General features: G+C 44.2%; 1 protein-coding gene across 1 annotated transcript in view; it reads left to right on the top strand.

Moving 5' to 3' along the window:
* The window catches only part of SLC4A4 (solute carrier family 4 member 4), a 104,474-nt gene that overhangs the window by 72,026 nt on the left and 5,113 nt on the right, over positions 1–27,335 (top strand). Inside the window, exons 14-18 of the mRNA XM_015818580.1 lie at positions 1,373–1,486; positions 3,477–3,638; positions 11,156–11,334; positions 12,929–13,001; positions 26,184–26,252. Coding sequence (XP_015674066.1) covers positions 1,373–1,486; positions 3,477–3,638; positions 11,156–11,334; positions 12,929–13,001; positions 26,184–26,252 — 597 coding nt within the window. The remainder of the gene's footprint in view (positions 1–1,372; positions 1,487–3,476; positions 3,639–11,155; positions 11,335–12,928; positions 13,002–26,183; positions 26,253–27,335) is intronic.

Here is a 27,335-nt window from a genome sequence, read left to right as displayed (position 1 = left end):
TTTCATTACCCAACTAGGTAACATCATCAGTGCTAGAAGGGAGTGTGGGAGGAGGAGGAGGAAGAGGAGGAGGAGGAGGAGGAGGAGGAGGAGGAGAACTGTAGGGTTCTTGGTGTTCTCTGAGCTTGGTTGCTTTCTTGCAGACGTTTCATTACCCAACTAGGTAACATCATCAGTGCTAGAAGGGAGTGTGGGAGGAGGAGGAGGAGGAGGAGGAGAAGAACTGTAGGGTCCTTGGTGCTCTCTGCGCTTGATTGTTTTCTTGCAGACATTTCATTACCCAACTAGGTAACATCATCAGTGATAGAAGGGAGTGTGGCAGGAGGAGGAGGAGGAGGAGGAGGAGGAGAACTGTAGGGTCCTTGGTGCTCTCTGAGCTTCATTGTTTTCTTGCAGACATTTCATTACCCAACTAGGTAACATCATCAGTGCTATTGATATTACCTAGTTGGGTAATGAAACATCTGCAAGAGAGCACCAAGGACTCACAGTTCAACCGTAAGCTTATTTCTGTTAATCCAGTCTTCTTTGTGCTTTATAAACCAGTAAGTTTATATACGAACTTTGCTCAAATAGCAATAACCTGAGTATTTAAGTTTATTTTAACCCAACGTCGTTCACACTGTCGTAAGCCTTAAGGCTGCACTTAGATAAAAAAGGTAGTATGTGGCAGAGACTTGTTTTATTACTTCCTCATTTGATTTATGAAGTACCGAACACATTTGAGTCCTAAGCACTGAGATAACATTTCTGGGACCAGAGCCAAATTAACAAAGGGGGAACGATTAGAATTTTGGCAACGAGCTTGTCGTGTTTAGAACTATATAGGTGGATAGAAAGGTAAGGAAAGAGTATCTTTAAACATAATTATTATCCTTCCTCAGAAGGGATAATAACATTCTGCTCTCTTAATAAAATGCCTTCTTTTGGCATGGTAACAATAATGTTTGATTGTGCACTGAATTGCATTCAATAATGTTAGTTTTTTTAAAAAAAAACAGCCAAATGCTTTTGTTCCATTGGGTGTGCATGTTTTCTTGTGCATATGCTTTCTCTTCAAAATTCTCACTCAGCTTTGCTTAGGTTTTCACCAGTTGGGTGCAGTCAGCTGAAGAGATTCTGAAAACCAGGATTATGGATGAGTTTGATGGGAAGGGCCCTCTGAGGTGGGAATGTTGTAACCGAGTAGATGCCAGAATCTTCTGGAATGTTCTCCCGCCGAACTGACAGAGTTGTGGTGTTTCTAGTTTCTGATTTTCTACTTGTTATTTTCAGCGTTGAGTTTTTTTTTTTTCTCTTTTCCCTGCATATTTGTCAGCCCCTTAAAACAGGCAAGTTTAAAAAAATCGATGTAATTGCTTTTCTGTTCCAGGCAAGGAAATTGATCAGTGATTTTGCCATCATCATTTCTATTTTCATTTTCTGTGGAATCGATGCTCTGGTCGGCGTAGACACCCCAAAACTCCTTGTGCCAAGTGAATTCAAGGTATGTNTCTCTTTTCCCTGCATATTTGTCAGCCCCTTAAAACAGGCAAGTTTAAAAAAATCGATGTAATTGCTTTTCTGTTCCAGGCAAGGAAATTGATCAGTGATTTTGCCATCATCATTTCTATTTTCATTTTCTGTGGAATCGATGCTCTGGTCGGCGTAGACACCCCAAAACTCCTTGTGCCAAGTGAATTCAAGGTATGTTTAAAAACTGTTTCCTCCCTTCTTTTAAGACAGTGGTTCTCAACCTTTTTAATGCCGCGACCCCAACCGGTCGTAAGTCGAGGACTAAACCGGTCGTAAGTCGAGGACTAAACCCGGTCGTAAGTCGAGGACTACCCAACCGGTCGTAAGTCGAGGACTTTCCCTGCCCGGGAGCGCCGCGCATGCGTGGTTCCGCCCCCTGCGCCGGCCAAGGCGTAGCTGGCAGGCGGCAGAGACGGAGCAGGCCGACCACCAGCTGGCCCAGGCCAAGGGAGGTAAGGCACCCGCCGGAAAAGGGGGAAAAAATGGACAAAAAAAATGGCGGACAGCCTTGCTTGGCGACCCCCATGAAATGGTCGATCGACCCCAAATGGGGTCCCGACCCACAGGTTGAGAACCACTGTTTTAAGAAGACAAGGAATTAGCAATACTGGAGGAGGATTATCAAATCTGGGCTGCAAAACCAAGATGACCAGCAGAGGGCAGCAAAGACATACATTAAAACCAGCTCTTTGCTACCACATTGTGGTCTCTAGGATGTTTGCAGCCTATAATCAATTGCATAATCGTATCGAAGTATGACTTCATTGTACATCTGCATCATGATTCGTGCCTCTACTATTTACTGCTATGGAACACTGGGACAACTACACTATGCAAAGCACTAATGGGGAACTTACCCTTAGTGACCCACGGACTCATTACAGCACGTTTTTCAGTACTTTGGAGCAGAGGTGATGGGATAAGCATCAACAAGTGTGTGAGATCAGAATAAAGACCCAGAGCAAGACAACTTTAATCTATAGCAGGGGCGTCAAACTGCTGGCCCGCCGGCCCGATGCGTCATGCCGAAACCACACCCATCCCAGTTCCGGCAATGTAGAAAAAGTTGTGATACGTTGCGACACGTCACGTGACATGGAGAGTTTGACACTCCTGATCTATAGGGTTTTTTAAAAAAAGTTTTATTTTAGAAATTAAATTTGGTTAATATGACAGCTTCTATATATTTGGTATTTTCTCCTTTCTGTAAATTTAACCAGCCACTTTTGCAGATCTTTAAGGGACGCCTTTAAGATTTAGGGTAAAAGCACATATAACTCATCCCTTCACATTGGGCAATCTTCCGTGCAATCCAGCTACCTCTTACAGCAGGGGTGTCAAGCTGCCGGCCTACAGACCGGATGCGTCACGCGGAAGCTGCCCCCACCCCATCTCCGGCAAGGAGAAAAAAGTCACGATACGTCGCAACACGTCACGTGACGTGGCGAGTTTGACACACCTTTCTTACAGGGAGTCTTGATTCCATACTGCAGCAATAGTCGCCTGCCAGTAGATCTGTATCTTGTTCTGGTCTGAAAAAAATACGGTGACCACCAGAGGGCAGCAGAAAGACCCAGAAGTCCCCCCCATCTCTTTGCTGCCATCTGGTGGACATTTGGATGCTTCCATCCCAGATCCAGTTCATGCAAAACTAGCCGTGTTGTTTTCCCGGTGGATTGCTGAGTAGTTTGTGAACGCTTTTTCTCTGCTCTTGTTTCTGACATTGCATATGAATAATGGGAAGTGCAAATACACCCCCCCCCCAAAAAAAATATGCAATATGCAGTGGATATGAGGATCTAAAAACACAAAGGATATGGGAAGTATTCTTTGACCCTTCGTTGCAATGTTTTTTTTTTTGTTGTTGCAAATTTGAGTTTACTTCAAGAACTCTTTCCTTTCACCTGACATGTTTTTTTAATGTCTTTCTGATGCCCTTTTCTGTCTTTTTCCCTGTGAAGCCAACAAACCCAAATAGAAGCTGGTTTATCACACCGTTTGGAGGAAACCCGTGGTGGGTGTACCTGGCTGCAGCTATTCCTGCTCTCCTGGTGACCATCCTCATCTTCATGGACCAGCAAATCACAGCTGTTATTGTCAACCGTAAAGAGCACAAACTAAAGGTGGGTGCCTCGTTAGGCAGGATTTGAGCGGGGATGAGCCAAATTGTTTTACAGAGTAAATTGGGGTAGATCTCTCCAGGAGATTGGGGCAGTTAACTGTTCTGAGGACAATGGTGATAGGTTCCAATGAGGTCTCCTTGGAAGCAGTTCATTGCTTAAAATAATAGTAGTAACTGTGAGAGGGATCTCGGAGTCCTAGTGGACAATCCCTTAAATAGGAGCCAGCCGTGTGCTGCAGCTGCCAAAAAGGCCAACACAGTGCTAGGCTGCATTAACAGAGGGACAAAATCAAGATCACGTGAAGTATTAATACCACTTTACAATGCCTTAGTAAGGCCACACTTGGAATACTGCATCCAGTTTTGGTCACCACGATGTAAAAAAGATGTTGAGACTCTAGAAAGAGTACAGAGAAGAGCAACAAAGATGATTAGGGGACTGGAGGCTAAAGCATATAAGGAACGGTTGCTGGAATTGGGTATGTCTAGTTTAACGAAGAGAAGGACGAGGGGGGACAGGATAGCAGTCTTCCAGTATCTCAGGGGCTGCCCCAAAGAAGAGGGAGTCAAGCTATTCCCCAAAACGCCTGAAGGCAGGACAAGAAGCAACGGGTGGAAACTAACCAAGGAGAGAAGCAACCTAGAACTAAGGAGAAACTTCCTGACAGTGAGAACAATTAACCAGTGGAACAACCTGCCTCTAGAAGCGATGAATGCTCCAACACTGGAAGTTTTTAAGAAGAGACTGGACAGCCATTTGTCCGAAATGGTATAGGGTTTCCTGCCTGAGCAGGGGGTTGGGCTAGATGACCTCCAAGGTCCCTTCCAACTTTATCATCATCATCATCATCATCATCATCATCATCATCATCATCATCATCATCATTATTATTATTATTATTATTATTATTATTATTATTATTATTGTTATTAATGCGTTGAGGGATGCATTATTAAGTGGTCATCCTTGGTTGTATAAACAGAGGCATAGAATCAAAATCACGTGAAGTATTAGTACCGCTTTATGAAGCCTTAGTGAGGCCACACCTGGAATACTACATCCAGTTTTGGTCACCACATTAGAAAAAACAACGTTGAGACTTTGGAAAAAGTGCAGAGAAGAGCAACTAAGATGATTAAAGGCCTGGAGACTAAAACATACGAAGAATGGTTGCAGGAATTGGGCATGACTAGTCTAGAGAAAAGAAGGACCAGGGGTGACATGATAGCAGTCTTCCAGTATTTGAGCAACTGCCACAAAGATGAGGGGGTCAACCTGTTTTCCAAAGCACCAGAAGGCCAAACAAGAAACAAGGGATGGAAACTAATCAAGGAGAGAAGCAACCTGGAACTAAGGAGAAACTTCCTAACAGCGAGGACAATTAACCGGTGGAACAGCTTGCCTCCAGAAGTTGTGGGTGCTTCACTAGAGGTTTTAAAGAAGAGACTGGACAGCCACTTGTCTGAAATGGTATAGGGCAGGGGTGTCAAACTGCCAGCCCATGGGGCGGACGCATCACGCAGAAGCCACACCCACCCCATTGCCGGCAATGGCAAAACAGTCCCGATACATCACGTGACGTCACGAGTTTGACATGTCTGGTATAGGGTCTCCTGCTTGAGCAAGAGATTGGTCTAGAAGACCTCCAAGGTCCCTTCCAGATCTATTCTGATTGAATCTATGGTGCATTTAGATTATTTTAGATAATGATTCCCAGAAGGCCTTAACAATGATGAAAGATTAAGATTATTTTAATCCCAAATTCTAAAAGACCTCAAGAAATCTAGATGGACATTAGTTTCCATCCATTACCTGTTATCCTGCCTTCAGGTGCTTTGGAGGATATAATCCTCCCCAATAATTTGGAGAATTTAACTTGCCTTCTCCTTAACGGACATGTGATTAAATCAACATGGCCTCCACAGCCACCTAGTGTTTGCCCCTAAGAAAAGAGTGAGAATGCTTTCTGAAGAAATATAAATGGGCTTTGTCTTGGCTTTGAACCAGGAAACACAGCTGGGCCAACTGTTCAGCCTGGAAGGAAATATCTCTGAATGCCACCAGCTGTTTATTATTGCGAAATCAACATTTATCAATTGACCCCTCCTTCATTTCATCTCAGGCTCTGCTTACCATGTTTCTCCAAATGCAAAACTCTACCAACCACAGAGCTTGGATCAATCAGGATACCCCATCTTCGTAGGCCGGAAATCCAGACTCTTTGCAGGGGGCTGGAGGCGTGATCAGAATCCCCACCAAAAAATGACAAGAGAAGGTTAGATGGAGGAAGGAGACATTGAGAAGCACCTAAGATCCTGCTGGATCTGTATTGCTGCAGCCCATGTTCAGGATAGCTATGTATCCCCTCCCTTTTTTATCCAGCTGATTTACCCATCGGAAGTTGAAGAGAAGACAGAGTTTCAGCATAAACCTTTTCGGACATCATTTAAGAAACTTGTTCAGACTGCTTGCATTAACAAGAATTAACGTAGTTCTCTCCCGGGAGGTATCTGGGAGTGTATATTTCCAATCTTAACTGAATAAAGGGACCTTGGAGGTCTTCTAGTCCAACTCCCTGATCAAGCAGGAGACTGAAGGCAGGACAAGGAGCAACAGGTGGAAACTAATCAAGGAGAGAAGCAACCTAGAACTAAGGAGAAACTTCCTGACAGTGAGAACAATTAACCAGTGGAACAACCTGCCTCCAGAAGCGGTGAATGCTCCAACACTGGAAGTTTTTAAGAAGAGACTGGACAGCCATTTGTCCGAAATGGTGTAGGGTTCCTGCCTGAGCAGGGGGTTGGACTAGATGACCTCCAAGGTCCCTTCCAACTTTATCATTATTATTATTATTATACTCTATACCAGTGATGGCGAACCTTTTAGAGACCGAGTGCCCAAACTGCAATCCAAAACCCACTTATGTATCGTCGGGTGCCGGGTGGGCGTGGCCCACTGGGTGGGCGTGGCCAATTGGGTGGGCATGGCTGTGGTGGTAACGGCAGACGGGGTGGGACTAAAAAGTTCAATCAATCAATTCCAACTTTGCGACATCTTTTTTTTCCCGTGAGAAGTTGGAATTGATTGATTGAACCTTGGGGGTTTTTTGCACACGGCGGCGGACGCCTAAAACGAAAAAGTTTTATAAAACCCAGGTGAAGGCCTAGGACTGGGGTGATGGCACGCGTGCCCACAGAGAGGGCTCTGAGTGCCGCCTCTGGCACCCGTGCCATAGGTTCGCCACCACGGCTCTATACCATTTCAGACAAACGGCCGTCCAACCTCTTATCAGGTTTTCTCTTTGATTAGTTTCCATCCACTGCTTCTTCTACTGCGTTCAGGTGCTTTGGAGAATAGGTTGACCACCTCTTCTCTGTGACAGCCCCTCAAGTATTGGGATACTTAGTTGGACTTTACACCTAGCTAAGTAAAAAACAAAACCAAACCTGGAGGTATAGATATTTCTACAGGACAAGAATATACTGTCAACACTATTCCTTCTTTTCACTAGACTAGACATATCCAATCCCTGCTACTGTTCATCATATGATTTAGCCCCCAGTCCCCTAATCATCTTTGTGGCTCTCCTTTGCACTTTTTCCAATCTCGACATCTGTTTTGTGTTGTGATGACCAAAACTGGATACAGTAATTCCAAGTGTGGCCTTACCAGGGCATTATAAATTGATACTAACACTTCACGTGATCTTGGTTTTATCGCTCTGATGAAGCAGCCTAGGACATTGATGGCGAACCTTTTAGAGACCGAGTGCCCAAACTGCAACCCAAAACCCACTTATGCATCATTGGGTGCCGGGTGGGTGTGGCCTATTGGGTGGGTGTGGCCCATTGGGTGGGCGTGGCTGCGGTGGTAACAGCAGACTGGATGGGACTAAAAAGTTCAATCAATCAATTCCAACTTTGCAAGATGTTTTTTTTTTCCCACAAGAAGTTGAAATTAAATGATTGATTGAACCTTTTTTTTTTGTACACGGCGGCGGAGGCCTAAAGCAAAAAGGTTTTATAAAACCCAGCTGAAGGCCTAGGACTGGGGCGACGGCGCGCGTGCCCACCGAGAGGGCTCTGAGTGCCGCCTCTGGCACCCGTGCCATAGGTTCGCCACCACTGGCCTAGGATTGCTGCAGAAGTATTTCAACTGCTGTTCCATTTATTATTGTTGGAATATCCATCCAGTTGTGTGACCACGTCCCTGCAGATGGAAATATACGTATCTATACCTCCAGGTTTTTTTTTACTTAGCTAGGTGTAAAGTCCAACTAAGTTTCCCAATACTTGAGGGGCTGTCACAGAGAAGAGGTGGTCAACCTATTCTCCAAAGCACCTGAAGGCAGGAGAAGAAGCAATGGATGGAAACTCATCAAGGAGAAAATGAACCTAGAAATAAGGAGAAATTTCCTGACAGTAAAATCAGTTAATCAATGGAATGGCCTGCCTTCAGAAGAAATGCTCTTATCACGGGAGGTTTCTGATAAGAGATTGGACAGCCGTTTGTCTGAAATGGTTTAGAGTCTCCTGCTTGATCAGGGAGTTGGACTAGAAGACCTCCAAGGTCCCTTTATTCTGTTAAGATTATAGCTTTGCAACATATAGATGCCGAAGGGATTATCGTCAAGCTCAATGGGATTTTAACACCCATCTAAGTCAAAAGAAGTGGAGGTACAGATCATTTGTATAGGACAAGAACATATCATGCCCTTTGTTACGCTACGGCAGACATGTCAAACTCGCGACGTCACGTGACGTCGCGCAGCATGTTGGGACGGTTTTGCCATTGCCGGCAATGGGGCGGGCATGGCTTCCGCGTGACGCTTGACACCCCTGTGCTACGGGGTTTCATTGGCTGAGTTCCTACTCCATAAGAATCACACTTCTTATGGAATTGTGGGGCAGGATGGTTTCCCATTGGAGGCATCTCGCCCTTGTCCTGTCCTCATACTCCTAGGAGTATCTTTTCTCTCCAGCAGCCAAGGTGTCATTGTGCTTTCATAATTTTTCCCACCTCCTACTACAGGGGTCTTCAAACTTGGCCCTTTTATGACTTGTGGACTTCAACTCCCAGAATTCCTCAGCCAGGCACGCTGGCTGAGGACTTCTGGGAGTTGAAGTCCACAAGTCATAAAAGGACCAAGTTTGAAGACCCCTGTTCTAAGGTTTCAAATAGAGGTGACAGAGGGGTAAAATAAGTATATATGTTGAAAGCAATGTTCTCTCTTGAATCTGCTTTCAGTCATCTTAATGGTCTCCCCACGGCTGCTAATACACTCAAAATATAAAATACATTAAGTTCAAGAGAAAAAGAAGTATTTCTCTTAACAGTACATTTCTTCACTTTCTCTACTTCTCCATTTTCAGCTTATTTCCAAAGTTCTTTGATCCGTGCTTTTTTTGCAGTGAGATCTTCACTAAGTTGAATTTTTATTCTTCATAGCTAACTTGAGACACTAGCAAGAGAGGTGCTATTTTCTTTTAAGCTGCATACAAGGCAAAGATAGACACGCTTGAAACAACACCAGATGTGAGAACAAAATGACAGCCCTGTTAAATTTGCACGGTGAAAAAAAAAATTGGGACAAGAACAAGGTGCAAATCTTGGTGCTAATTAACTTCTTTTCAAGATAAAGCAGGGTGTCTGCTTTAGGCTACATTACTTCCAAAAAATATATCTGTCTTTGAGAATAATTCCGTCATTTGCAGGTGAAGTCTGAATTTCATTTAACTTGACTCTACACCCTGATGGCCAAAGGGGAAACTTAACACTTTAAATATCCTCACTCACATTACTTTATTTTCACAAGTTTCAAGATGCACAAGGCCATTTTGCGTAGGATTAAAAAAAAAGTGTTTATTAGGTGGTTCTCCTCCTGACGTTTTCTCCCTTTAGTATCTCTCAGCTCATTTGCTGTGGGAGCAAAGTGGAGGACTGTCCAGTCTCTTCTTCAAAACTTCCAATGTTGGAGCATTCACCGCTTCTGGAGGCAGGTTGTTCCACTGGTTAATTGTTCTCACTGTCAGGAAGTTTCTTCTTAGTTCTAGGTTGCTTTTCTCCTGGATTAGTTTCCATCCGTTGCTTCTTGTCCTGCCTTCGGGTGCTTTGGAGAATAGCTTGACTCCCTCTTCTTTTTGGCAACCCCTGAGATATTGGAAGACTGCTATCATGTCACCCCTCGTCCTTCTCTTCACTAAACTAGACTTGCCAGCAACTGTTCCTTATATGTTTTAGCCTCCATCCCCTAATCATCTCTGTTGCTCTTCTATGCACTCTTTCTAGAGCCTCAACATCTTTTTTACATCGTGGTGACCAAAACTGGATGCAGGATTCCAAGTGTGGCCTTACCGAGGCATTGTAAAGTGGTATTAACACTTCAAGCTCAGACAGCATCTGGGTTCAAACTACCTAATCATGTTTTAGCCTAGCCTAGAGTATGAGCCGTGGTGGTGCAGTGGTTAGAATAGGGCTTTTCAACCTTTTCACCCGTTGTACCACCTTTAGGATATGGCAATATCTGAATACCACCAGTCGCCCAGCAAGGTGTCAAAAACTTGACCCAAAAAAAAAAAAAGGAAAAAAGGGATAAAGTACAGGTAGTCCTCGACTTACAACAGTTCGCTTAGTGACTGTTTGAAGTTACAATGGCACTGAAAAATGTGCCCCCCAAGCCACAGACGAGCAAGTCACCTGCCTGCCCACCCAGCGGCGCTCTTCATCCTGTCCGATGTTTTCATTGTGAGCATTTCTGTTGAGGATTGGCAGCAGGGGTGGGGTGGGGGGTGTTTGGTTTTTATTCCCCCCCCCCGTCTGCTGGGTGGTTGCAGCAGGTTTTGGTCACTTCACATGACCCTGGGACACTGTGACCGTCATAAATATGAATCAGTTGCCAAGCATCTGAATGTAAATCACAAGACCCTGGAGAGGCTGCAACATTCCAGCTGATCGGCGCTTCTTCTGGGCTCAGCAGAAGTGCCAGGATCAGTGCTGCTTTCCAGCTGATTGGTGCTTCTTCAGGGCTCAGCAGAAGCACCAGGATCAGCGCCAAGCTCCAGCTGGAGCCTGGCACTGCTGATCCTGGCGCTTCCACTGAGCCCTGACAGCCCCAAAGAAGCGACGATCAGCTGGAAAGCGGCACTGATCCTGGCACTTCCGCTGAGCCCTGACAGCCCTGCAGCTCCAGCCGTCTCTTGCTCAGGCTTGTGCGGTGCTGCCACCATTCAGCTCATTCCCCTCCCCCGCTACCACTTTTCTAGGATGGTCGCGTACCACCTGCCAGGTGCCAATGTACCACAGGTGGTACCCGTACCACTGGTTGAAAAGCCCTGAAATACGCTGACTCTGTAAACTGCTTAGAGAAGGCTGTAAAGCACTACGAAGCGGTATGTAAGCCTAAGTGCTATTGCTGTCCTTCCAATGGAATAGCTCAGCTCCAGGGTTGCCATCCTCACGGCAAAACCTCATGCTTCAAATTAACACTCCTCTTTCTTTTTCCCATCTCACCTTCGCAGAAAGGTGCTGGATATCACCTGGATCTCTTCTGGGTGGCTGTGCTGATGATCATCTGTTCCTTCATGGGCCTGCCATGGTATGTTGCTGCTACCGTGATCTCCATTGCACACATCGACAGTTTGAAGATGGAAACGGAGACCTCAGCACCTGGTGAACAGCCCAAGTTTTTGGGAGTCAGGTATGCTGAACTGGTGGGAAGGGAGATTGAGTCCTAAACATTCTAGGAAGCTGTCTAGCCTGGCATTCTTCACAGACCAGAAGCTGCAGGCTGTATTTTCCCCGAACAGGTGGAGCAAACATAGCTTAGAGCAGGGGTCTTCAAACTTGGCCCTTTGATGACTTGTGGACTTCAATTCCCAGAAGTCCTCACCCAGGCACGCTGAGTTGAAGTCCACAAGTCATAAAAGGGCCATGTTTGAAGCCCCCTGGCTTAGAGCAATGAGACTTAGACATAGATAACATAGAGTAGATTGTGGGGTCCTTGGTGCTCTCTGATCTTGGGAGTTTTTTTCTCGCAAGGCGTTTCGTGGACAATCACTTAAATATGAGCCAGCCGTGTGCTGCAGCTGCCAAAAAGGCCAACATAGTGCTGGGCTGCATTAACAGAGGGATAGAATATAGATCACGTGAAGTATTAATACCACTTTACAATGCCTTGGTAAGGCCACACTTGGAATACTGCATCAAGTTTTGGTCACCACGATGTAAAAAAGATGTTGAGACTCTGGGAAGAGTACAGAGAAGAGCAACAAAGATGATCAGGGGACTGGAGGCTAAAACATATAAGGAACGGTTGCTGGAATTGGGTATGTCTAGTTTAACGAAGAGAAGGATGAGGGGGGACATGATAGCAGTGTCCCAATATCTCAGGGGCTGCCATAAAGAAGAGGGAGTCAAGCTATTCTCCAAAGCGCCTGAAGGCAGGACAAGAAGCAACGGATGGAAACTAGTCGAGGAGAGAAGCAACCTAGAACTAAGGAGAAATTTCCTGACAGTTAGAACAATTAATCAGTGGAACAACCTGCCTCCAGAAGCGGTGAATGCTCCAACACTGGAAGTTTTTAAGAAGAAACTAGACAGCCATTTGTCCGAAATCGTATAGGGTTTCCTGCCTGAGCAGGGGGTTGGACTAGATGACCTCCAAGGTCCCTTCCAACTTTATCATTATTATTATTATTTTAGATAACATAGAGTAGATTGTGGGGTCCTTGGTGCTCTCTGATCTTGGGAGTTTTCTCGTAAGGCGTTTCGTTACCAAACTAGGTAACATCATCAGTGCTGGAAGAGAATGGGAAAGATTGATGGCTGTTAATCAGCTGGGATGCATACTGGAGAGTACTAAGAAAGAGAAGGACGAGGGGGTGATGTGATAGCAGTCTCCCAATATTTGAGGGGCTGTCACAGAGAAGAGGGAATTGACTTATTCTCCAAAGCACCTGAAGGCAGAACAGGAAGCAACGGATGGAAACTAATCAAGGAGAGAAACAACCTAGAGCTAAGGAGAAATTTCCTGACAGTGAGAACAATCAATCAATGGAACGGCTTGCCTCCGGAAGTTGTGCGTGCTCTAACACTGGAGGTTTTTAAGAAGAGATTGGACAGCCATTTGTCTGAAATGGTATAGGGTTTCCTGCCTGAGCCAGGGGTTGGACTAGAAGACTTCCAGGGTCCCTTCCAACTTTATTATTCTACGTTCCATATTCTATCTTTCTTGAACAGTAAAATGTCCTTCAAATAAGAGTTGATTATTTTATTCCTGGATTTGATTTCAGGGAGCAGAGAGTGACTGGATGCCTCGTATTCATTCTGACAGGCGTTTCGGTGTTCATGGCGCCCATCTTGAAGGTAAATGCCTTTTTTTTAATTTGTTTATCTCTTCCCCATCCTTCTTAGAATTCTGAAATAATAATCCCTTAGCCAGAAAGTTCAAAAAAGCAACGTATTTTTATTATATTAAAAGGACTGAAATGAAACCATTAAAGAGGAAGATCAAAACATTATTGCTGTGATTTTAAGGACAGAGGAAATTCCTGAGAAACATACTCAAGAGGAGAGGAATCACAGCAGAAAGAGGAGAAATTTTGCCTTGGCATTTGCAGAAAATGTTTTTGCAACCGCATAGGCCAGGGGTAGGCAACCTTGGCTCTTTTATGACTCGTGGACTTCAACTCCCAGAATCCCTGAGCCAGCCATGCTGAGGGGAAAGGGAGAGGTTTCCAAGCTGAGCCATGCTGGCTCAGGAATTCTGGGAGTTGAAGTCCATGAGTCATAAAAGAACCAAGGTTGCCTACCCCTGGTCTAGGCTGAATTTAGGGACAATTATGGGCAGGGTTTTTGTTTTTTTTTGTCTTAGCCAAATTTTGCCGGGGTAGAATCCCAAGATTTTGGACAAGTTGTACCTGGGGGAAAAACAGTTACTCTTATTTTATTATAAAATAAAACCAGGTTTCCAAATCAAGAGGAATGAAAATTATACAGACCCAGAATTCTATAATGTCTGTCCGTCTAATCCTTTATATAGCCATCCATCTCATGCATGTGACTCTGAACAATAAAAACAATACAAGCACATCTTAAATAACCACAAAAACAGGAAACATCCACGCCATCCCAGAAAGTGTTTTAAAACTCAGACATTGTAGAGCATCTTGTGTGCTCCCCGGCTCCAGGTGTTCCCCAGGCCTGTTGAAAAAACCAAGAGCGATAATCCTCGACTTACGACTGGTCGCTTAACATTCTGGACACTTGGCAGCTGTCCCGCATTTACAGAAATTAGCAGCATTCCTGTGTTTTACGATGGTTGGCTGGCAACCCCAGTTTCCATCAAACGTGCACGGCAAACAACGGGGTTGCTTAATGACCATAGTGGTCATAAAATTGGGTCCAGTCACGTGACGACCTGCTTTACAACCAATTACCACTGTAATAGTTGGGGTCAGTTATGGTAATAACTCAGGGACTACCTGTAAGCACATTGTTGTGGACCTAGAGAATTTTTTTGAAGACCTAAGGAGGTCTAAAGTTAATGTTGATGGTCAAGAGCTGTAGGTGTTTAATTGGGCAACTAACGGAAAGTTAAGTAATGACCTTCATTTTTTTTATATCTGCTTGGTACGTAGGGCAGTTTTCCCCTAGCACAGGAGTCCCCAACCTGTGGGCCACAGCCCACTATAGATCCGTGGCCTATTCGCAACTGGGTTGCATGAGTGGCTGGCTAGTATGCCCGTGCACGCGTGCACAGCCGCACTCATGCAAGTGTCACAGGCTATCACTGCTGCATGCGTGCAAGCATCGCGGGCACTCGGGGACCCACTTGCACAAGCATCACAGGTGCTCAGGGACCCACTCATGAGCTTCATGGGTGCTCTTGGCCTCGTGCGAGCAATGGGTGCTCATGTGCACACCCGTACGCACCTGCTCCTCCCACAAAACCGCCCATTCTTTTGTCCCTCCTCCCCCGGGAGTACAAGACCACCCATTTGGGAGATGCCAGTTGCCTCCACTTTGGGGATGGTGAATGGATTAAAAAAAAAAACCAGGACCACACATTAAGTTCCAGTTAACCTGATTAATTTCTATACCCACGAATCTAGTCAACTAATGGTCAGCACTAAATTGGCCCCAGATAAGAACTAACAGAGTTGGGCTTGGGTTGCTTATGGGAACATAACAATTCTAGGCTGATTTCTCTCTTGACTCCACCCCCAGACTCTGCCTCTTCTTCTCCTACAGCAGACATGTCAAACTCGCGACGTCACGTGACGTCGCGCAACGTATCGGGACGGTTTTGCCATTGCCGGCAATGGGGTGGGCGCAGCTTCCAGATGACGCATCTGGCCAGCGGGCCGGCAGTTTGACATCCATGTCCTACTACAGCTTTCCCAAAATTCTGGGGAATTGCCGTCAACTCCCCGGTTCTGATACGGGATTTTGGCATGTGCTTGCAGACTTTCTATATTGTAAAGTGTTCAGATTTGGTTGTATGACCGTGTTACTGGGGTCCAGCTGTGCCCTATCGTTGAAAATAATTGGTTAGCAGGACTGTCGGTGCATGAACTGTACAGTAGCCATGGCAGTTCTGGTTTGCATGATTCGTACAGGAAGAATAGAATTTTGAATCTTGAAATCAAGGTGTGGGCATGGCCTTCAAAACTGCAGTGGATCAGAGCAAACTCCAAGGGATATGTTGCGGCTGTAAACAAAGAGATCCATCATTTTAATGTGTTTTTTTTTTCCCCTGCTGGGCATGAAAAGCCAGAGAAAGTGCAATTAGAATTCTGCTCATTTCTTTGTTCCTTTTTTTTTTCAAATACCTCTTTCCCTCTCTGGTGCTTCCAACAGCTCCTTCGTTGTTTATTAACAGACTGGTTAAGATTGCGTAATTACTGTTGTGCAGAAGTGTCTGCATTGCAAACAAAAATAGGTGAGAACAATTCTGCACTGAAGTAATTTACTTAGGTTGTAGAGCAGGGGTGTCCAACCTTGGCAAACTTTGAGGCCTGTGGACTTCAAGTCCCAGAATTCTCCAGCCAGCCAGCCATTTTATTTTAATTTTAATGCTGGTTGAGGAATCCTGGGACTTGAGGTTCACAGGTCTCAAAGCTGCCAAGGTTGGGCACATCTACTGTAGAGTGTGCTGGGAGGTGTCTGGTTTGCCAAGGATCAGGGCAGTGTTCAGGTGCCCAGGCAATTAGCTCTTCTGGATCCAGAGGCAATAAGCAAAGCAGCAATTAATGGGGTTTTAAGAGTTGTTATTATTAGCTCAAACGGACAAGAATTAAAGCATAATATAAAAGGCAGACACACCAAGAAAAATAATATCCAAATTTCATATGTATGTATATATGTATATATGTCTAGATAGATAGATAGATAGATAGATAGATAGATAGATAGATAGATAGATAGATAGATAGATAGATAGATAGATAGATAGATAGATATAGAAAGACAGACAGACAGATAGATAGATATATTAATTTTTTTATAATTACAAATGCTTAATATTTTATCAGCAACATATTGTCTGGGTTCCAAAATTTAACTTATTAATACATGTTAAATTCCTTTCTCTCTATCTCGTTTTTCTAGCCATTGATAAAAGGTATCCCATGTTCTAAAGCAGGGCTTTTCAACCTTTTCACCCATTGTACCACTTTTAGGATATGGCAATATCTGAGAACCACCAGTCGCCTAGCAAGGGGTCAAAAACTTGATGACCCCCCAAAAAAAGGAAAAAAGTGATAAAGTACAGGTGGTCCTCGACTTACAACAGTTCGCTTAGTGACTGTTCGAAGTTACAATGGCACTGAAAAAAGGGCCCCCCAAGCCACAGCCGAGCAAGACCCCTGCCTGCCCACCTGGCGGCGCTCTTCCTCCTGTCCGAGGTTTCATTGTTGTGAGCATTTCTGTTGAGGATTGGCAACAAGGGTGGGGTGGGGAGGTTGGTTTTTATTCCCCCCGTCTGCTGGGTGGTTGTAGCAGGTTTTGGTCACTTCACATGACCCTGGGACACTGACCGTCATAAATATGAATCAGTTGCCAAGCATCTGAATGTAAATCACAAGACCCTGGAGATGCTGCAACATTCCAGCTGATCGGTGCTTCTTCTGGGCTCAGCAGAAGTGCCAGGATCAGTGCTGCTTTCCAACTGATTGGTGCTTCTTCAGGACTCAGCAGAAGCACCAGGATCAGCGCCGAGATCCAGCTGGAGCCTGGCGCTGATCCTGGCACTTCCACTGACAGCCCTGAAGAAGCGCCGATCAGCTGGAAAGCGGCACTGATCCTGGCGCTTCCGCTGAGCCCTGACAGCCCTGCAGCTCCAGCCGTCTCTCACTCAGGCTTGTGCGGTGCTGCCACCGGTTCAGCTCATTCCCCTCCCCCACTACCACTTTTCTAGGATGGTCGCGTACCACCTGCCAGGTGCCAATGTACCACAGGTGGTACCTGTACCACTGGTTGAAAAGCCCTGCTCTAAAGTATACGGAATCTTCTTTCTCTTTCATTTTCAATGTCAATCTATCCATTTCTTTTTAATTAACTCTTCCTCCGTTGGTAAATCTTCATTTTTTCCAGTGTTGAGCGAATACAATTCTCGCTGCAGTCCATACCTGTAAAATTAGATATATACCTTCTTTCTCATAATTTCCTACAATTATGCCTAACAAAAATAATTCTGACTTAAAATCTATATGTTTTTCTACCCAAGGCTGTCAGGAGCTCTATAATAACGACAGCAGAGAAGCGCCAAGGTAGGGAACAGTGTCCACAGAATCTAATGTTAGATTTTGTGCAGAAACTCTCAAACAAACAACACAACTTCAAGGTTTTTATCAAAACCTGGGGCCATTAAGTCCTGCTATGGTCAGGGACTGTAAGACCTGACCTTGACCGGCTGGCACAACACTCTGGGCTGGGAATCAAAAGTGTGAGACTTTCACAGCAGAAAAAGCTTTGAAGTGGTGTGAAGATTCTTCCCCTTCTCTTTTATTTAGTAAACAAAAGTATAAAAAAAAAAACCAAGCAAGCTAGCTAAAACCGAGCTTTAAATAAATATCTAGACTTTTCTTAATATGAAGAGAAATCAAAACATGCCACTAATCTCCTCAAAATAACAATGGGTCTTCCTCATTGCCACCACAGTACTCTTCTCAAAAGTACTAGAATAGAATAACAGAGTTGGAAGGGACCGTGGAGGTTTTCTAGTCCAGCCCCTTGCTCAAGCAGGAGAACCTATACCATCTCAGACAAGTGACTGTCCAGCCTCTTCTTAAAAATCTCCAGTGATCGAGCGCCCACGATTTCTGGGGACAAGCTGTCCCACTGATTAATTGTCCTCACTGTTAGGAAATTCCTCCTTAATTCCAGGTTGCTTCTCTCTTTGGTTAGTTTCTATCAGTTGCTTCTTGTCCTACCTTCAGGTGCTTTGGAGAATAGCTTGACTCCCTCTTCTTTGGGGCAACCCTTGTATACAAATCCTGTACACTGTATGCAGCTTGCCCTGTATCCTTCCCAATGTACACATATACCAAGCAGATACAATATGAGGAGACGGCACAAATGCACTTGCACACTCAAATCCACCCGGATTGCACACACTTAATCATACAGGCAACATGCCTACCTCTCTTGATTCGACCCACAGGAACCCAGAGATACAAATACACTATTTTGTTACACAACTAAAAATACAGATGCCTCCTATGACCATTGCTGGTTTAGGGTTAGAAGGCCAGAATCCATATTCCAGATGTTTTTCCGAAGTTAAGAGCTAGAAATTCCAAAACGCAAGCTCCTCTGCAAATATGGCATCTATCAATATATAATTATTATTTTGAAATGAAAGGAATGTCCAATTTTTAAAAAATTGGAGCAAGTTGTCTGTTGGTAGTTAGAGAATAATGTTGGTAGTTAGAGAATAATGCACGTGCCCCTATGGAACTATATGGGAACTATGTGGTGATGTAGGAGAAGAACTGGCAGAACCTGGGGACGGAGCCAAAAGTGGGATTAGCCTAGAATCCATACGTAGCCACAAACAAAGTCCAATCCCTTGAATTCCGTTGAGACTTGCTAAACATTAGTTGAGAAGTTTCTTTTGCATAACCACGCATACAAATCAGTTTAATTGGACCTTCATGTGAGGATTTGATCATTTGCACCTGACAAGCAAAGAGTTTAGATGACAGGTAGGGTTGCATGAGTTGTTGACCTTTGTTTGTATAAATCAGTAAATTTATGCACATAATTTATGAATCAGAGAAGGGCTGAACTCAGTGAACTGCAGATTCATATCAAAGATTCATTAAGTTCATCGTGTTTCTGATTCACCCTCCTATGGTGCAGGTTCTCTCCTGCTTTTTGTAGAGTGTGGGAAGGATTTTTCAGAGCTTGATACGTAGCTGGATGATTTGAATTTTGAAAAATCATATCCATCCTCAGGACTACCAGTACTTGGAAACATGAGGAACAGGAGCAATGGATTTAAAACTGCCACATGTATTAGGAAGAATTTCGCCCTCATGCTGTGACAATCAGCTGGCACAACTATGATTTACATTTCCCAGGGCCGAACAGAGTTTTTGCAAGAGATCCCTTGGGTAAACACTGCCTGCCTTTGGGGTGTTAAACTGCGTGTTATCTCAGGAAGGAGATAATTATATGATAAAGCAATGATATGCCCAAAGTTGTGTAATAAAAACATACAACTCATTTTTATTTTATTTTATTTTTTGCATCGCCACCAATTTAGCCTTCCGATGTTTAACGCCATTAGGACTAAGGCTTAATTTGAAAAAAACTTGTGTTGTTGATTTGGTAGCTGAAAACACACAACCCAGCTCACAATATTCTTATAGTAGCAAAGTATGAAGAGATCGCTCTGCGTAGCTTATAATTGCAAGAAATCTGTCACCAGAACTGATCCCGTGTTAAAGGTTTGTTGTATAGGCAGTCCTGGTTTAAGGACCACAGTTGGGACTGGCAACTGAGTTGTTAAGCAAAGTGGTTGCCAAACAAAGTGGTTGCAGCTGTGCTTACAATCTTACTTCAGCTTTCCTTTGTTTTGCAGACCTGTGAAAGTTGTACATGCAAAGATTGTCGAGTTATTTTTTTTCAATACAGATAGTCCTTGACTTACAACCACCATTGAGGCCAAAATTTCCGTTGCTAAGCGAGACGTTTATTAAGTGAGTTAAGTGCCCCATTTTACGGCCTTTCTTGCCACCGTTGTTAAGAGAATCACGGCCGTTGTTAAGTTAGTAACAAGGTTTTTTAAGTGAATCCGGCTTCCCCCATTGACTTTGCTTGTCTGAAGGTCACAAAAGGGGATCGCGTAATCCTGAGACACTGCGACCGTCATAAGTACGAGTCAGTTGCCAAGCGTCTGAATTTAGATCATGTGACCAAGGGGATGCTGCAACAGTCGTTAAGGGTGAACAATGCCGGTTTGGGGATTCTGGGAGTTGACGTCCACAAGTCTTCAAGTGGCCAGGGTTGGACACTCCTGGATTAATGTTTTCCAGCATAAGGAACCAGGTTTTTTCTTTGTCTGAGCATCCAGCAGGTAGCTTAGATCAGGGGTAGGCAACCTTGGCTCTTTTATGATCACCCAGTAATTCGTTCAGTATAAGATCTCCAGATCCTTCCCATCGTGCCCACAAGAAAATAACTGAATCCTTAGTACTAATGACAGCAGAAAGCTAATATAGCTAGCAAAGTGTCTATGGCAGGGGTAGGCAACCTTGGCTCTTTTATGACTTGTGGACTTCAACTCCCAGAATTCCTGAGCCAGCCATGCTGAGGGGAAAGAGAGAGGTTTCCAATCTGAGCCATGCTGGCTCAGGAATTCTGGGAGTTGAAGTCCACGAGTCATAAAGTGGCCTAGGCCTAGGCCAGAGATAGGTAACCTTGGCTCTTTTATGACTCGTGGACTTCAACTCCCAGAATTCCTGAGCCAGCCATGCTGAGGGGAAAGGGAGAGGTTTCCAAGCTGAGCCATGCTGGCTGAGGAATTCTGGGAGTTGAAGTCCACGAGTCATAAAAGAGCCAAGGTTGCCTACCCCTGGCTTAGATCAGGGGTGTCAAACTCAATTTCACTGAGAGCCGCATCAGCATCGCGGTTGCCCTTTGGGGCCGGGTGGGTGTGGCCAGAGTGGGTGCAGCCTACTGGGTGGGCGTGGATGGAGTGGGTGTGGCCTATTGGGTGGGCGTGGCCAGTTCTACATCATTCGCGTCAAGGGTGCCTGTGGGGGCCTGGGCAGGAGTGGGACAGATCTGACGGTCTCTGGCAGAAGGGGGTGGGACTGGGGCAAAGTGCCAAGGCATGGTCCACCGGGGCAAGTGCCAAGATGGCCACCACAAAATTGTACATTGGCTCCCGGCCGGCCTGGGCCAGGGCCAAGGCAGCGGGGGCCATTCCCTCACTGTTTCCAGGATGGCTTCGCGGGCCACATGAAACCACTTTGCGGGCCGCATCCGGCCCCCGGGCCTTGTGTTTGACATGTCTGGCTTAGATAAATAGTACAGTAGAGTTTGATCCAGCAGGCCTTTTTTTTTTTTTGCTGGTTTCTCTGTCTTGTCATCTGGGATTCCCCCCAATCTTCTTCTTCTTCAGCCATCCCACCTCTACCCCTTTCTCAGAGCGGTCTTTTTCTTCAACCACTCTGGGTTTACTTACAAGGAGGCAAGCGTTTTCCTTTCCCTGCAAAGTGGCTAGCTTTAGAAACTCAAGAATGCTGGAAAATGAAAAATAGTGCACGGAAACTTCCTGTGCATTTTCCGTGCATTGCTTTGCACATCTTTGCCCAGGCCTCACCTTATCTTCCTTGCCTCAGACCAAAACATTTTTTCTTATAATGGGCCTGCTCCAGTTCCGCAATCAGAAGGAGAGGCGTCTCTTTCCTTTAGGTCTTTCCCTTTGACTTGGCGAGCCATTTATTTTAATTTATTTTATATCCCTCCTTTGTTGTTTTTTAAATAACTGAAGGAGACAAACATGCTTAAAGGTCCTTCCCCCCCCCCCAATAGCAACCCTATGAGGTGGGTTAGGCTGAGTGAGAGTAACTGGCCCAAAGTTATCCAGGCGGTTCTCATGCCTAAGGCAGGACTAGAACTCACTGTCTCCTGGAGATTGGCCCAACGTCACCTAGCTGGCTTTCATGCCCTAAGGCGGGATTAGAACTCCCAGTCTCTTGGTGATTGGCCCAAAGTCACCTAGCTGGCTTTCATGACCTAAGGTGAGACTAGAACTCCCAGTCTTCTGGTGATTGGCCCAAAGTCACCTAGTAAGGCGGGACTAGAACTCCCAGTCTCCTGGTGATTGGCCCAAGGTCATCTAGCTGGCTTTCATGCCCTAAGGCAGGACTAGAACTCCCAGTCTCCTGGTGATTGGCCCAAAGTCACCTAGTTGGCTTTCATGCCCTAAAGCGGGACTAGAATTCCCAGTCTCCTGGTGATTGGCCCAAGGTCACCTAGCTGGCTTTCATGCCCTAAGGTGGGACTAGAACTCCCAGTCTCCTGGTGATTGGCCCAAAGTCACCTAGTAAGGCGGGACTAGAACTCCCACTCTCCTGGTGATTGGTCCAAAGTTACCCAGCCAGTTTTCATGCCTAAGGCAGGACTAGAACTCCCAATTTCCCGTTGTCTAGCCTGGTATCTTACCAATTTAGACCAAACTCATCACAAAACCCTTTGATTGGTTAAGAGGGAACACAACCTTGCTCCCCTGTCCCACAGCTGCTTGTATAATGGGGGCTCTGATAAGCTAGGAGACGGATCCTTTCCGCATAGGAAAAAAAACATTTTTCGAACGCCAGGCTCAAGAAAGCGGGGCAGTGCGTCCCTTATTTCCTTCTTCCTTATAGAACGAATCAAATAAACATGGTTACAAGGTTATTCGCTGTAAATTACCTGGGGGAAAAAAAAATCACCTTGTTTTTCTTGTACTTTCAGCGGTCATTCAGAAAGTAGAAAAAGACTTTTGTTTCCTCATTTTTAGTGTCCCTGCTGATTTTGGCTTGCATATTATAAAATCTTGTGCAATGCTTCAAGTTTCTCTTTCTGATCTTTCCTGGTTATCTGGTTTTCTTTTTTTATTGCTTGCCCGGTTCAAAACCTTTTGCTGCTGCCAAACATTTAAAGGCAGAGCACAGGACTTGCTTTATATGCAAAGGTCATCAGCTCAATCATTACCTTTTCCGGATAGGACTAGAACTAAAGATTTGTGCCGGCCCAACCTTCCCAAATAGGGATGGGCAGAGTTGCGTCGAAAATGGCCAAGTTGATTTACTGATCACAAGCGCATACATGTGGCCTATGTTGGAAACATCCTCAATTTAAGAATATATATTCTCCAGGATATATTCGCAACGTTTGTAGGAGGTCAGCCAACTAGGTGTGCATCCACCTGTGCTCCACATCACATTTTGCTTTTAAATCTGTCTCTCGCATGAGCTTAGAACAGGGGTAGGCAACCTCGGCTCTTTTATGACTCGTGGACTTCAACTCCCAGAATTCCTGAGCCAGCCACGCTGAGGGGAAAGGGAGGTTTCCAAGCTGAGCCATGCTGGCTGAGGAATTCTGGGAGTTGAAGTCCACGAGTCTTAAAGTTGCCAAGATTGAGGACCCCTGATATAGGGCAGGGGTGGGGAACCTTGGCTCTTTTATGACTCGTGGACTTCAACTCCCAGAATTCCTGAGCCAGCCATGCTGAGGGGAAAGGCAGAGGTTTCCAAGCTGAGCCATGCTGGCTCAGGAATTCTGGGAGTTGAAGTCCACGAGTCATAAAAGAGCCAAGGTTGCCTACCCCTGGCCTAGTCCTCACCAAATGCTGTGGAGTGCTCTCAGCCGGAGGGAATTCTGAGAGTCGTCGTTCTGGCACATCCAGAAACCTCTAGTGTGTACAGATAGTCTTCGACTTACGACCACGATTGAGCCTAACATTTCTGTGGTTAAGCAAGACATTTGTTAAGTGGGTTTTGCCCCATTTTGCAAACTTTCTTGCCACAGTTGTTAAGTGAATCACTGCGGTTGATAAATTAGCAACCCGGTTGTTAAGTGAATCCGGCTTCCCCATTGACTTTGCTTGTCAGAAGGTCGCAAAAGGGGATCACGTGACCCTGGGACACTGCAACCATCATAAATAGGAGTAAGTTTCCAAGTGCCTGGATTTTGATCACGTGTTGCAACGGTCATAAGTGTGAAAAACGGTCATAAGTCACTTTTTTCAGTGGCACTGCAACTTTTAAACAAAACAAACTGTTGTAAGACGAGGACTAACTGTATAAGAATGCTGTTGAAAATATTGAATAAAATAGATCTGGTTTAATAAAGCAGCTTGTTGATTCCTAGATAATTTGAGAAAACTAACTGGCATTCTTGAGTGAGGGAATGGTAGTTACCACCTTCTAAAGACAACTTGTTCATATGCGCATATTCATAACTCAAAATATCTATAAGTCCTCTACTTAAGACCATTTTTTAAATAGTGCTTTGGAGGATTTAATTTTATTTATCTATAGCCCGCTTTTATTATTTTCATAAATAGCTCAAGGCGGTGAACATATTCAACGCACCTTCCTCCTTTTCCAATGGATTTCAATCATTCATTGCAGGTTATCAAATCTATAGTAACCAAATTATCAAATGCGAATAGATTTTTGAATGTAAAGATCGTTGATATATTATTAGCAACAATATCAAATACAGTGTTACCTTCACGGATGGACAAATTGCAGTGAGTTGGGTGGCAAACAAATTTAACTTAATAAATAAAATAAATGTTCTACTCCTAAACTGAGCTTGCTGGGCAATGTTTTTCAGTAGGATCTGTCTTTGAATTCAGCTCTCCATCCTCTGGCCTCTAAAAATATTACAAACTTTGTAAATAACATTTGTTACTTGTGATCGTAGCTGGGAATGTCCAAAACTATACAAACTTGAGTTTTTATTACCTGACACAAATTTAAATATTTTTAGTAGTTCTGTGAGAAGAGGAAAAAAAATTCCACTATGGAAAGATACCTTATTTAATTTTTTTTATTTTTTGGGGGGGTGGCTTGTCAAAGTTTAACTCTAATGTCTAGCTGTCACAAGGGTAGGCAACCTTGGCTCTTTTATGACTTGTGGACTTCAACTCCCAGAATTCCTGAGGCAGCCATGCTGAGGGGAAAGGGAGAGGTTTCCAAGCTGAGCCATGCTAGCTCAGGAATTCTGGGAGTTGAAGTCCACGAGTCATAAAAGAGCCAAGGTTGCCAACACCTGCTCTAGGTCTTTAGGCAGCACAGGGACCTCCAAGTTGACTAAAGATGTGAAATCTAATTTGCTCAAATCAATGCTGGATACGGGGCCCATTGAAAAGAAACTGGCCCTGCTTCCTTCATGATACTTCAAAACATGAGGAGAAACCACTGTTGTGTGTCCCTTTCTGAACAATCCAGTTGGCCTGTGCCATGATTGGCAGGTGTGTTCTTCTAAACCAGGGGTAGGCAACCATGGCTCAGCTTGGAAACCTCTCCCTTTCCCCTCAGCATGGCTGGCTCAGGAATTCTGGGAGTTGAAGTCTACAAGTCATAAAAGAGCCAAGGTTGCCTACCCCTGCGTCTAGTACAAAGCAGTTTATAATCAGAAACATATTGATCCCATAAAATATGTACTTCATTGAACATATAGTTGGTGCTCTAAAGATTAGAATGCCATAACATTTTTGGCAAGGAATGTCGAAGTGCAGATGTCACGTTCTATGAAAAATGGAAAAGAGCACAGAAATGGAAAGTTCTGTTATTGTTGGAAACTTGACAGCCATTCTTTTTTTATTAAATGCTGCCATTGGAACAAATCTGTGAAAATATTAGACAAACTTTGCATGTCATACCTGATGATAACATTGTGTGGATTCCTTGCGTAATGATCTTGAATGACTCTTTTTGTGTTTATTTCTCCCCCCTTGGCCATTTATGATTCTATACAGATAGTTCTCGACTTACAACCCGTTCATTAAATGACAATTCAAACTTACAACGGCACTGAAAAAAGTGACTTATGTCCAGTCCTCACACTTACGACCGTTGCAGCATCTCCGTGGTCAAACCTTGGGTGCTTGGCAATGTGCACAATCCCGGGGTGCTGGGATTGTCACTTGCAAACTTCTTAGGGAGCTTCTGGCAAGCCACGTCAATAGGAGAAACCAGATTTATTTTAATGACCGTATTATTCACTTAACAAACTGTAGTGATTCTCTTAATAGCTGTGGCAAAAAGGTTGTAAAATGGAGCACAGTTCACTTAATAACTGCCTTGCAACAAAAATGCTGGGCTCCATTGTGGTTGCAAGTTGAGAGCCAATCATATCTCTGTTCATTTAGGATCCGTAGCATTTGTTTCAAAATTATTTTTCAATAAAATATTTTACTTGAAAAATAATCGGACACCCAGGAAGCATGTGTAGAAAATTTGAAGATTGTGTATTCCTCTGTTATTAAGGCTTCACAGTTTATTTACTCCGGCTTTTTCCTTTTATTTCTCTTCTTAGTTTATTCCCATGCCTGTCCTGTATGGTGTGTTCCTCTACATGGGTGTTGCCTCCCTCAACGGAGTGCAGGTAAGTGTTGACCCCTGCCTTATGGTCATGTACACCTCTTAACAACTCCGTCACTAAGTGATTGCAATGGTGGGCATTAAGTCAGTACTATCTGTATGTCAATCAGCATACAGGCATGCAAATCTAGGAATAATTGGACCCAGCTAAATCTTTTGTGATTATTTGAAGCTTATCAGTGCCTTATTGATTTTTGATGGTTTATTATTGATTATCAAGTTTCTGGAGAATGTATGAAAGGACTCATATGGTGTTTATACAGGGCCATTTTTTCCCCCTTGCCTACACCATTGTTACATATTTGTTTTCAGGAAGAATAGTTTAAAAAAATCTATTAAGTAACAAGATAGAGCTGCCCTCTGCAGAAATGCTCAGGTTTCATTTTTGGAACAGATTTATTCAATTCAAAGGTTGTCCTCCTGAGATGATAAATCTTACCAGTAACTTTAGATAAGGGTGGCAAGAAACGCACACCTTGGTCTTTTAGCAAATACCCACAAGGTTCCTTGTAAAACAAATGCATGTGAAAGTATCATAAAACATTTAGCGTGGACTTTCTCCCTCAGATCAAGTTCATTTCCTGGTGAGTTCGTGGCTGTATCCATGTGGTTTTCTTGTCAACAGCACAGAAGTGGTTGGCAACACCCTTTGTACAATTTCCCACTTTCTGCATTTGAGCAGATCAAACCCTGTTTTGTGTTTCAAGATCAAAATCAGCTAGATAAGCGTTAACAGACATGCTGTAGCTGTATATCACAACGCCTATGCTTGTCTTAATTAATGCAGTGTTTAAATATCCAGAAAATGGCAAGGGTGTCTAGTAAGCAATAAAGCAGAATGAGAACGTTGTAACTGGTAAATTCTAACTAAGAAACAGCCAGGTGGGTCTTCTGGAAAGTGCATACCACAATTCTAGTATCTCACCATGAATATTCTGCTGCATCAGGAGCAGATTTAACTGCCTTGTAAGGTTTTACCTAAACTAGAGTCTTCTTGAAAGAAAGAAGAGAACATAATCCATAGATATACTCAAGAACATTTGAGACTTGATACAGTCTAACTCTAGGAACGGACTTCATAATTTTT

The sequence above is a fragment of the Protobothrops mucrosquamatus genome, unplaced genomic scaffold, assembly GCF_001527695.2.
Source record: "Protobothrops mucrosquamatus isolate PMUCROS unplaced genomic scaffold, P.Mucros_1.0 scaffold_140, whole genome shotgun sequence".
NCBI lineage: Eukaryota > Metazoa > Chordata > Lepidosauria > Squamata > Viperidae > Protobothrops > Protobothrops mucrosquamatus.
Note: the sequence above shows the minus strand (reverse complement) of the source record. Positions and strands in the feature narration are given on the sequence as shown.